Below are 13,038 nucleotides of genomic sequence, written 5' to 3' on the forward strand. Positions count from 1 at the left end.
CAAAGCACTAGCAGCAGCAGCACCAAATTGGATGGGATGTGTCATGATTGAACGTGCTTCCAGTGTTTCTACATTTCATGGCCTTCTTGGTTAAGGAATTGCCGTACATTATTCAGTGTATATTTTCTCAGTGTGTGTTCTTTTCAAATGCAAGCGTTTCGAGCAATGAGCATTGAGCACAACACACACACACACACACACACGTTTGTCATTTGATTTGCATTGTGTTGTGCATTTCTTTCTTTTGTTTGATTGCTTCCTATTTTCGATTCGTGTTTTGTATCGCGCCATTTGTATACCCTGTCTCCTGGTCGAAAAATGACAGTATGCATTTCTTGTTCACATTGCAAATATTAATTCAAGTTTTTAACTTACAATTGTTGCATGCTATCGAAAATCAAGCAAGCTGTAGGGTATCTGTTAGTCGAACACTTTACTTTGCCTGATGTTTGCCCTGATTGCTGTTAAAAATAGTCAAAGAACAAAACAAGCAACGCATCTTTGTGTGTGTGTGTGTGTGTGATGTATGCTTGCAACAATCAATTAAGTAACTATGTAAAATGTGTACATCTAATATATGCTTTTCAATTAAATTGAACTCGCCATTGCTAATTGTAAATGTAAATAGTAAATAGCAATTCATGAAAAACTAAAACACAAAACTGTGTAAATCTGCTTGAAATGTATGTATGTATGTATGTATGAATGTATCAATGTATGTATGTATGTATGTACGTGGAAATGTATCTACTATTTGTCTGTTAGTGGGTCACACAAACTCAGCTCAGAGTCAGACACTCGCTGGTCTGCCAAGGTCGGCCTTGGTTTTCAGTTCTGTTCTGCATTAACCCAAAAGGAAGGCAGGACATAGAAGGAATGCTTTAGATACCCTTTAGATGATTTGTTGGCATAGACTTTTAAATTGTGGCAGACAGCAGATAGATATGGATGCTATATAAAGATGTCTCCCTTACGACATTTATTAGTTTGTTAGACATATATGTATTTTGTAATGGAATGGAGACATCATAGTGTTGTTTATGTAAATATGTAATGTATATATGTGTGCATAAATTGGATGCCATCATATTCTAGACAATTAAAGTTGCCGTTGTTGCCTGCCACAACAACAACAGCAGCTCGACAAACATTTAAATTTAACAACTTGCACTAATTTGCAATAGCAATTTTTGATTTGATTTGCACTTGCTGCCGCCCGCTCTAAAAATAGTGCAGCTAGCTGCACTTGTAGCGTCATATTCGCTCTCTCTCTGTGTATGTGTGTGTGTGAGTGAGTAAGTGCATTTGATTTTGGATGAAATGACACAATTGCATCGGTGCATCGCTGCTGCAGCTGCTGCAAATTGTCGTTGCTGTTGCTGTTGCTGTTGCTGTTGCTGTTCCGACGACATTGTGCTCAATTGACATCGCTCGCGCCGCATTTGATGCCGCGTGTGCTACTTTTCGCATGCCGTCCTTGGCCTAATAGTTGCACCGACAAACAACAAATCGACGCTATGCCATGCCTCGCCTAGCATACATACATATATACATACACATAGACACATACACATATTGGCACATGCACATGCGCATGCACCCAGGTGTTGGTGTAACTGGACTGCGTTCTGTTAACATTTTATCGGTTAACATTTAATGTTGTCACCCTGTTCTTGGTCAGAGCGATCCTCTGCTCTGTTAGTTAACATATAACTGTTAGTGTTGTGACAATGACACAGTCTGACGTCACGCTCCTTTCATCTTATTGTCGCTCTCCCTACAATATTTTCGTTCACAAACTGTGAAGCAGTAGGAACAATATGATAAGTTGGTACATTTTAATGCACAATTATATATTCGTTGGGTATTCTATTTTCTCGCTGCTGCAGATCCAGAGCAGTGGGTCAAAACAGTGCTTGTCGCTGTTATTACTACTGTTAGCATACGCCTCTCTGTAAAAACACATTTGCTCAGTTGGCAACAACAGCCGTTTGTCGAGCTCACTTGTTGAAAGTTTTTTTTTTTTTTGTGTGTGTGTGTGGGGGGGGGGGGGGGGGATTGGACATACGTCATATGTTCATTCATTTGTGAAGTTCAAAGTACATGCAAAGCATATGTATGCAATCAAGAAAACACAAAGTACACGATTAATTTACCAACACACACAGGCAGCTGATCTTTAAATTCTGTAGCTGCTCTGCTCGCCGCTACGGCTGCGCTGCTGGCCGTGACTGCTCCATTGTCCTGCAGACAGAGACAGCTAATGCTGCATATATCATTTTGCATGTCATTTTAATTTTCGTCTTTTCTTTCTTTCTTTTTTTCAGACTGTTAAAAAGGAACAACAACAAAAACAAAACTCCAAGCTAAATTCTAATAACAAACAAAGGAGAAAGAACGGAAGACTAGAAATAATAATTATTATAGTAATAACAAAAACTACAAATCAAAACATAATTTAAATTTAACGAGCAAAGTATTTGATTTTGGTTATCATCCAAATAGCGAACACAACAAAAATCACTTTTAGCCTTATATACAACAACCAACAACAACAAACAACCAACAACCAACAACAACAACAAAACTAGTACATTAGCATTAGGAGTTGCAAGCGCAAAAGAAGAAGCAAAAGCAACGCTTTATTTAAACTAAAATAGGCGAATAACATAACAAGAAAATCAAACTACAAATTAAACAAAACAGCACTCAACTAACTAATCAAAAGCAAAGTCGAAAAACGATAATTAAAACAATCGTCAAAACTTCAGAACGACGAAGCAGAAAAGCAACAAAGCAGAACACGGGAAACAACAGGAAGCAGAAAGCTCTGCAATCTAAACGTACTGCTTTGGCAGCTGCAGCGCAAACAGCAGCAATAGTAATAACAGCAGCAACAACAGCAACAACAACAGCAAAAGTTAAACGCCTTCAGCGCTGCCGACGCAGCCGCAGCCGCTGCGATACGAAAGCAGCCGCAGCCGCAGCGCAGCGCAGCAGTGGGCAGCAATGAAGACCCAGCAGGAAGAACAGTAGTGAAATTAACACATACTTAAGCATCAAAAATTGCTGTGCTTGCATACGAAAAAAGGACAGGAGCCGGAACAAAAGCGGAAAACTATACTAAATACTTATCAGCATCATCATCATCCACGCACGACTAACAACAGAATATAGCAGAAAAGCACATAGCACTGCAAATATAGAAATAGTGCTTAATACACAAGTGCGCAGACCTAAGGAGGGCAGGAAGGAAGGACGAGGAAGGGTTGTTCTTGTTGGGCGAGGTTGCAGCCGCCTGATGCAAAACGATATGGTTAGCATACCATCGGCCAATATGAACGGAGGTCTCAAGGCGGCCAACAATAATGGCACCGTCGTTGGCGTCGCCGGCACTGTGCTGACAAATGCGCAGCGCGTTTATTTAACGCCCGCCTCAAGTTATCATCTCGCCGCGCGCCAATCTTCTGTGGTGGGCGGCGCTGCAGCGACGGGTGTGGGCATGGGCGTGGGTGTAATGGCCACTGCCATTGTGAGCAATAGCAGCAGCAGCAGCAGCAATAACAACAACAGCAGCAGCACTCCGAATGCAACGCCATCGACCAGTGCTGCAGGAAGTGTGCGATACTTTTCGCAGTTTAGCAAACTGCAGCAGGTGCAGCAGCTGAACGCCAGTGTTGGGCAACGCAAGCTGCTCAATGGAGATACCATGGTGTTGGTCAATGGCAGCAGCAAGCCGCTGATCTTTGCCACGCCAGCCAACAAGTTGCTAACAACAGCAGCAACAACAACAACAGCAACGGCAGCAGCACCAGCAGCAACAACAGCAGCAGCAGCAGCAACAACAGCAACAATCATAAACACAACAGCAACAGCAACAACAACAGTTCCTAATGGCAACAGGGTGTTAATCAACAACCAACAGCAAACACAAAAACAACAACTAAACAAAGAGCAGGGTGAGCAGGACGACCAGGAGGAGGAGCAACAGCAGCAACAGCAGCAGCAGCATCACGAAGTCCTGCTGCCCATAGTCAAGGGCACGGATCAGGATGCGGAACCCGAGCTGGACATTGTGATCAACAATGTGGTCTGCTCGTTCAGCGTGCGCTGCCATCTCAAGCTGCGCGAAATTGCGCTCAATGGCTCCAATGTGGAGTACAGGCGCGAGAATGGCATGGTCACGATGAAGCTGCGTCGTCCTTATACGACGGCATCGATTTGGTCATCGGGCAGGATCACGTGTACGGGTGCCACCTCCGAGTTGCAGGTACGTTGCAGTAACGTGCGAATCTCATCTCATATTTTTGTTGTCAATTTTATAATTGTTGTAATCATTGCAGGCGAAGATCGCCGCCCGTCGCTATGCGCGCTGTTTGGGCAAGTTGGGATTTCCGACGCACTTCCAGCATTTTCGCATCGTCAATGTGCTGGGCACGTGCAGCATGCCCTGGGCAATCAAAATAGTTAATTTCTCGGAGCGACATCGCGACAATGCCAGCTATGAGCCCGAGCTGCATCCGGGCGTCACGTACAAGATGCGCGAGCCAAAGGCCACGCTCAAAATCTTCTCCACGGGCAGCATAACGGTAACAGGTGAGTCTGTCCACTAATCACCCATACACCCCCCTCATGCCACACATAAATACAATGATAGATCCATGCAACAAATGTGAAGATTGAGATTCATTCAGATTGATTCTTTTTATGTTCTATATTTATATGTTTAGCGCCCACCGTTAATGACGTGGAATCCGCCATACAACACATTTATCCTTTGGTGCATGAGTTCCGGAAGCAACGTTCCGCCGAGGAGCTGCAGCATCTTCGACAGAAGCAGCGCAACCAGACCGGCGAGGAGTCCAATGAGGACTCTTTGTTGGTTAACAACAGCGCCGGCCAAACAACAAACGCCAATCGCCCGCTCGGCGCTGGCGCTGGCGCTGGCTCCAACATTCTGACCAGTGCGCCCATCAATACAATGCGCCGCCTGGAACAGGCCACACAGTACAATGAAATGCTCGAGCAGACGCAAGCGAATCGCCGTCACATACCCTTCACCGGTGATCACAACCAGCACACCAAAGGCAACAACAACACTACCACTGCAAACAACATCAGCAGCAGCAGCAACTGCAACAGCAGCAGCAGCAACAACAACAACAACAGTAGCAGCAGCAACAACACTATCAACACCGGCGACAACATTTGTGCCAATGCTCGACGCCGCGCCACCGAATGCTGGGCAACCAAGCTGCAAAATAAACGTCCGCGCTACAATGATCCGGGCGTCACGGCGGGGACAACAAATGTTGGTGGCGGCATAACGGTGGCACGCACCACCAGCACCAGCACCACCAATCCCCCCGCCACCGCCGCCGCTGGCATCTTCAGCGGCAATAATGGTGCTGCTGCTGCTGCTGCTGTTGTTGTTAACAAGCCGAATACACAAACAAACAGCAAGCCGCTGATTCCTGTCGATGTCGTACTCAAGAATAGCAGCTCGCGAGCGCGCAACGCGGCTGCCGTGGTGGCAAGCAGCAACAGCAACATGACAATGGCAACAACAATAATAGCAACAACAACAACAACACGACAACAAATAATTGCCGATGATGTGTGTGGCACGCGAACGCACACATTTTCGCCAACCGATTTCGAAGTGGACGATCTAATCGAGGAGGATGACGACGACGACATGAGCATCCAATTTTGAAAGCATTCGATTTGATTCGACTCGATTTGATTCGATCTGATTTGATTCGATTTGATTCGATTTGATTCGATTTGATTCGATTTGATTTGATGCCTGCGAGAGCGAACTGAATTTGTTAAAACAAAACGTTGCCTATGCCAAATTTATGAAGAGCTTAAAAGCTAACAACACAGCAAACACACACACACACACACACACACACAGAGAGAAGAAATGCAAACAAACAAAACAAACAAAGAAATGCATGCAATGTTCATTCTTTTATGTGCTCTTTAACGCATTTAACATAAGAAGCTTACACGTTATTCAAACTGACCACAGAAAAACATTAAACAAAAACAAGAAGCAGCAGTTGATGACGGCGAGTTCAAAATCCAAATCAAATATTTTCTATATATATATATGTATGTACGTATATACATATATAAATTAACAACAACAAAAGAAAAAGAAAACAACAAGAGCCAAATATTTACATTTAAGGTGAGTTTTACAGCATTTGATTTGTATTATGTACATATGTGTGTTATATATATATATATATATATGTATATATATATACATACATCAATTTACATATAAATATGTACAGCTATGTATAGCAAGGCTGTAATCAACATGCATGTGTACATCATATAAAATAGCTTTTTTTTCAATCGATTTTTTTTTTCTTTTTTAATTACAGATTATATTTAGAAGGAGATAGAGAGAGCGAGAGAGAGAGAGAGAGAGGGAGAGTGAAAGAGAGGGAGAGCAAGAGCAAGAGCAATGTACGTAGTTGATGTACAGGAAACTGCAGTCACCTCATTTAAGTTGATCAGCTTTTTCGAAATGGTATAAATATATAATTTACCATATGCATATTCATATAAAGACTAACTGCAACATATATCAGCCATTATGTGCGCTACACACACACACACACACATACGTATAAATAAATATATATCATTTACATATACGTATCAAAAGCTTCAATAACTGCAGCCAGAGCGCCCAGTACTCCTCCTATGGAATGCGCGCAAACTGGAGCATAAATAACTGTGACTCGCATGTGCACACACACACACACAAACACACAGCAATCTTCATCGATATGAAAGTCTATCGAATGTGCATATGCAACTACGTATGTATGTGTACATATGTATGTGAGGAAACCACCGCCCAATAATAAATACCGTTACCACACTAAAACTTTGGAATCACTTTGGTCACATGTTTTATTTACTTTTAGTTTACCGTCTTGTTAAATATTTTGACATTTGCTGTACGACAGTTACACAGTTACACCGTTACACCGTTATATTTAACAAATTTAGCAAATGTAGTTCGGCGCCGACCTCATATTTTTGTAGCCGCCATTGCGCAATGCAAATCCCGACAAAAACACATTTTTTTTTTTGTTTTTTTTTTTTTTAAATGTATTCTTCACTCATGGATTTTTTGATTTAATGATGACAACACAACACCTACGTGTACTAAATATGTACAATAAAATGGTACTAGACAGACAGCATTGGGCTGAACTTAAATGTACTGCATTATTATTATTATTATTATTATTATTATTATTATTATTATTATTATTATTATTATTATTATTAATATTAATATTATTATTATGATTATTTAAATGGAATTGTCATCAAATTTTGTTTGTTAATAACTAATTTAAGTGCTTCTTGAAACATTCAGAATCAATCAATTATTTTTAGATACATACATACTACACTTATATCTGGTCACTTGTAAACCAATAACAAAAAATATGAAAAATATGCTAAAAACCAATTTACATATACACAACATTATTCATAAAATTTATAGTTTATACATTGCATATGAAACAGAAACAAACAAAATGCAGATATGCAAATCATGATTTGCATCGTATCCTTCACATAAAGCAATCTAACAAAATTCTTTAGGTTTTAGTTTTTATTTTTTTTCATAATTTGTAAGTATATTAAAACTTGTTCCTGTGTTTTTAAAATGTAGAAAATCAAAGAGAAAACAACAAAAATCAGTTCTTATTGAACCGAACAGCGCATTCACGACTCACTCACACAATCGCAAAAAGTTTGAATAATGAGCAACAGCAAAATCATAAGCAATAAACTAGATACATACATACATATACACATACATACATACATACATACATGCATACATATGTAAAGTAAAATGTAATCAAGAACGTAATCATCTGAAATGTAAAGCAAGCAAAGCATTAAAACGATAACTGAAAACAGATAGCCAAAAGCGAATAATGCGTACAGACATATATCTATATATATAAGTATATATATATACATGTTTATATATATATATATGTATTTATATAAGCATTTAAATGTGTACGAATAATGAAATACAATAAAAAGGCAATTGAAAATGTAAAGAAAGTGATTTGGTCGCTGTCAATAATTCTCTTTGCCGCCTTAAATACTCGCGCCACACGCTAAACAGAAAGTGAATACAATGAGTAGGAGATGAGTGCACTTGTACACCCATACACACATACATACACACATACATACACACATACATACACACATACACACATACATACATATACATACATACAGATGTACATTTGGAAGTGCAAATGTTTGTATTTGGCGTGCCTTGTCACTTTGGTTCATAGGCGCCCCGCTACCAAAAACAGTGTCCCTCTTTTATCATGTAAATCATGTAGCAAATTGTACAATCACTAAAACTAAACAAAAAAAAAAACAAATAGTAAAAAGAGAAAAGTTTAAAATCGAAACGTCACTTTTATGCCATACAATTTAATTAACATTTACGAAAGCTTCGTCTTAGCAGCAAATAAAACAAACTCCAAAACGTTCAATATATTTAATTTTTACATACACACATACATATATCTATATAAATACAAAGATATAGATTGCGCTTAATTCGATTTCGAAAGTTAAACAAATTCGAATATTCGAACTAAAGTTGAAACTGGCCCAAGTCTGATATGTTTGTGTGTATTTTCCATCATAGCATTAGAAAAAAAGAAACTTAAACAAAAACAACATATTTTTTTTTACCAATTTTGGTATGTTCAGATTTTAATGCTTAACAAATTGAATGACGATTGAACAGCAAGAATCAATTTCCCATTATGAGGATGGGGCTCAGGGAAGTGTGTATGTATGTGTGCATCTACAAGGAAACTACGACTTGATCGACTTTATTCAAAATACAAATTTCAATTTAAAGATTTTTTTTTTTTTTTAAATATTTGCATTAAATCACATTTAAAATTTGGAGAGTCGTCAACTCTGCTTTAACTTTGGTTCTTTTTTTTCTGTATTTTCTTGTAGGATCGTATTTCATAATACATCCAATATTTGATCTACTGCGTCTACTGCGTCTACTGCGTCAATTGTGAGAGTTTATATTGTAGACTCCTGCAGGACTCCTGCAACACATTAGACACGATTTACACGAACTACAACTGCAATTTACAACCATTTACAAGTAACATTGAAGCACATAAAGCAATCATTTCCTTACGTATTAAACACATACATATATATGTATATATATATATATAACCTGAGAATGTTGAATAGATATGTCTCTTGTCTGTCGCTCGTCGTCTTGAATGATCAATTGTAAGAACATATAAAAATTGAATGAATTTGAATTTGAATGAAAAAAAACTCGCTTAAATAATTAATTGCTTGACTGCAAGCGACTCAGATTGTTGCATTCCGAAATTTAGCTTGAATTTCTTGTTGCTTTCTTTTTTACAACCTATCTGTAAATCAGCAATTCGTTTATTAATGCATAACTACAACAAAAAAAAATAAATAAAAGAAATAATAATACAAATAACTATACTTACATACATACATACATACGTTTATTGTTTAAGTCGGCGATGTTATCAATAATTGAACCGAACGTGTTTATTTGAATAAGTATTTATAACGGTTTTGTTAGACAATTACACACAGACATGCATACATTCACAGACACATACACATACACATACACACACATATACACATACATATATATTTTTTAAACAACAACAAATTGCCTTTAGGGAACAAATGAAAGTGGGAAATGAAGCAGTCAAACTAAAATATATATTTTTTGTGTGAATGCCAACTAGAGAAGGACGAAGAAATAAATGAGTTCTAAGCTTAAGGATAAAGTAACAAAAATTGAATATTAAACGTAAGCCAAAACACGCAATCTAAGTAAATAAAACATTAAAAAAAAAAACAAAAACAAAATAACATGAAGACAACAACATTTTGTACATACAACATAACTGTTAAAAAACAAAAAACAAAAAAAAAAACGAAAAGAAAAAAAAAACAAAATAAGAAAGTAATGATGAGAAACCATTTAAAAATGAACACATATTAACATTTATGTACATGCTACAAAAGAGGGGGGATGTAAAAATAATTAGTTGAGATTCTTAAAGTAAAATTCACTTCCAACTGCCTTCAAAAAATTTATTCAAATTTCAAAATAAATAAAACGAAAGAGAACTAACACAAAATTATATACATTCAAATATACAAGCTTAAATTTTAAAATGCCAGCAACAATTGCTAAAGCAAAACTAATTCTAAATTAAGCCCAGCAGTCGGACGGTACCGACTGAATAATACCCTGCGACCAGGGTATTTAACAGCTGAACTGAACTGAACACAGGCCAGCCGGGTTGTGGGTGGTGGGCGGTTGTTCGTGTGGGGGCGTGTGGATGCCGCACAGTACAGTCTATCAGTGCAACATGCGACATGATTGAAGCTAAGATTTGTTGAGGTGGTGGGCGTGGCCGCAATAGTCAGCCACGCCCACACTGCACACATACACATACCAATTAAACCCCACTCTGCCTACGGGTATCAAAGGAAAAACCATTCAGAATACCCACTGCAAGGGTGTCAATAATAATAATAATAATAATAATAATATTAATAATAATAATATTAATAATAATAATAATATATTTTATATTAATACATGATTCTCAAATAACTGGTAATTGATTTGACAAATAGTTGAGATATGATTTATATTGTTTTGAGAACAACAACAGCAACAGCAACAACACCAACAACAGCAACACCAACAGCAACAACAACAAGCAGCAAGCAAACACCTAAATATAAGTGTATTTGGTTTCATAAACTTTAAAAGCAAAAGTATAAATATTTAAATAGTATACACATACATATATTTTTTATCATTATGTATCTAAAAAATCAAATAGCATAATTATGTTTTTGTTTTGCCGTAAAGACTGCATTATACCAACAATTAATTATATAAATATTTATATGCAAAAAGTATGAAAAACAGAGCTACAAAATGTATAAAAAAACAAAAAACAAAAACACTAAATTAGGCGTTACGTAAACAATTAAAAACTAAATAACAACAAACCAACAAAAAGCAACTTTTACTTATTAGCACTTAAGATGTACAATTATTTATGTTAATGCAAATACCAAGAGCAACGTTAAGTGTTTTAATTAAACAAACAAATAATAATAAAACGAAAACAAAGTTATACAATTTACAATAAAATGGCCTGCAGTAATTACGATAAGCATGATGAAAATGACCTTACCAAAATGCCCATTGGAAAAAACATTAAAATAAACAGAAATATACAAAATAAAATGAGAAGAAGAAGAACCACACAATAAGTATAAGAAACGTAAATTGAACATAATTAAAGCTGTTTGATGAGAAAAGCAAAACAAGAGAAGTTATTTATTCAAGAATTAATTATAGTTTTTAGCATACTGCCCTCCTCCCCGCAAGAAAAACGAAAGAGAAACATTAAACTAAGCAAATGAGTTGCTAGAGATAAACACTATTAGTTAGTACATGCGTATATGATAAGTATGTATGTATATGTGCATATAATAAATTATATATATATATATATATATATATATATATATATATATATACACCATGTAGCAATTCGTTTAGTTAATTGCCTCTGTCGCTGGACAGCAATATTATTCAATGAAAGTCGAGAGATGGACAAGTTTGTGCTGCAACAACATAAATATGTATGTACTATATCAAAACAACAACAATTACTTATTTAAACAACTTATATACAATACATATACATATACATGCGTACACATATATTGAAAAGAACGAAAGAAAGAATGAAGAAAAAACAAACAAACAACACAAAATGAAGGAAACCAAACTCATTTATATATTTAGTTTAAAATTAGCGTCTAGTTTCATGAATGACTTCAAAAGTAAGCAAATTAAATGTCAACAAAACAAAAACAAATACAAAAACAACAAAAAAAAGTATACAGTACAGAACAACTGCCTTAGTTGCAGTCAACTCAAAATAAATACAACAAAACCAAATGAACGCAAATTGTTTGAATAAAAATCGATTCACTTAAAGGACTCACATTCATTTTTAGATTATTAGCCAATGTCTTCTGCAGGCTGACGTCAAGTCTTATCCCAGAAAATATGTCGCGTCATTTTATCGATCAAATGAAAATAAAGTTATCTTGAACATACTTTTTCCCCTTGGGATCGCAACAAACGAAGAAGAATATCGGAAACTGAACTCATTTTATGCAATTTATTTTTAATTTAATTTGATTATATTAAAACGATTTTTGCAAATGTCTGCAGGCTTGAAAATAAGCCAAAGGAAGAGTGTACTTTAACCTAAGATAGAAAAGTGAAATCAATGAATAAAGTCCGATGACCGAGCAAATAACATATTTTAAAGCATACTTTTAGGCTGAATAATAAAATCCATCGTAAATAGAGATTTATTGCATACATCTAGGATGATGAAGTGAGAATTGCTGTTCAGATGATTCCTCGAATCACTAGTCCAAAAAGTCCTTGAAATGGGCAAGCAAAGATCGATTTTGTACTTCTCATTGCATAGAATCGCAAGGACCAACTCTAGCGAGCTGCATTCAAGGATTATGGGATCATCTAAGAGCCGAAACATTTGTAAAAATTTCATTCGTCAGGACAAACCGAAATCAGCCGAAATCAAAAATTCTCGATTCTCGGAAACTACAAGGATAACGAGGATGTCCTTTTGTCAGTTCGTAGTCTTGATCAAAACACATTTTTTGACACAGGACTCGCCAGGAAACGTAAGGATATGGTCGAGCCATGAGCAATTTTCCTTTTTATAATCCCAATATTTCAGCTGTTGGAAAGATTTCGTACTTTTTTCCCCTTTACACCAAGGACTATCTGTGGTCCAAGGGGCATTTTCCTGTTTACAAAAGTAGCTCCCACTTCCCAAAGAAAAAACACATTAC

General features: G+C 36.8%; 1 protein-coding gene across 1 annotated transcript; it reads left to right on the forward strand.

The window, feature by feature from the left end:
- The first annotated feature begins 3,313 nt into the window (after positions 1 to 3,313).
- Positions 3,314 to 5,756, forward strand: LOC6564977 (TNF receptor-associated factor family protein DDB_G0272098). Its single transcript, XM_032738153.2, has 5 exons — positions 3,314 to 3,532; positions 3,638 to 3,765; positions 3,838 to 4,270; positions 4,344 to 4,596; positions 4,731 to 5,756. Exons 1-5 carry the CDS (start codon positions 3,314 to 3,316, stop codon positions 5,714 to 5,716), a joined length of 2,019 nt encoding a protein of 672 aa, XP_032594044.1. The 3' UTR covers positions 5,717 to 5,756.
- The last annotated feature ends 7,282 nt before the right edge of the window (positions 5,757 to 13,038 follow it).

This window comes from Drosophila grimshawi, unplaced genomic scaffold (assembly GCF_018153295.1).
Source record: "Drosophila grimshawi isolate 15287-2541.00 unplaced genomic scaffold, ASM1815329v1 contig_848, whole genome shotgun sequence".
In the NCBI taxonomy this organism is placed as follows: domain Eukaryota; kingdom Metazoa; phylum Arthropoda; class Insecta; order Diptera; family Drosophilidae; genus Drosophila; species Drosophila grimshawi.

What these genes read in the sequence shown, in the direction of transcription:
- LOC6564977 (XM_032738153.2), top strand. Translation starts at nt 3,314, where the DNA reads ATGGTTAGCATACCATCGGCCAATATGAACGGAGGTCTCAAGGCGGCC. An exon ending in GTGTAATGGCCACTGCCATT is followed by an intron (nt 3,533 to 3,637) that starts GTGAGCAATAGC and finishes TACTTTTCGCAG; the next exon opens with TTTAGCAAACTGCAGCAGGT. An exon ending in TTTGCCACGCCAGCCAACAA is followed by an intron (nt 3,766 to 3,837) that starts GTTGCTAACAAC and finishes AGCAGCAGCAGC; the next exon opens with AGCAACAACAGCAACAATCA.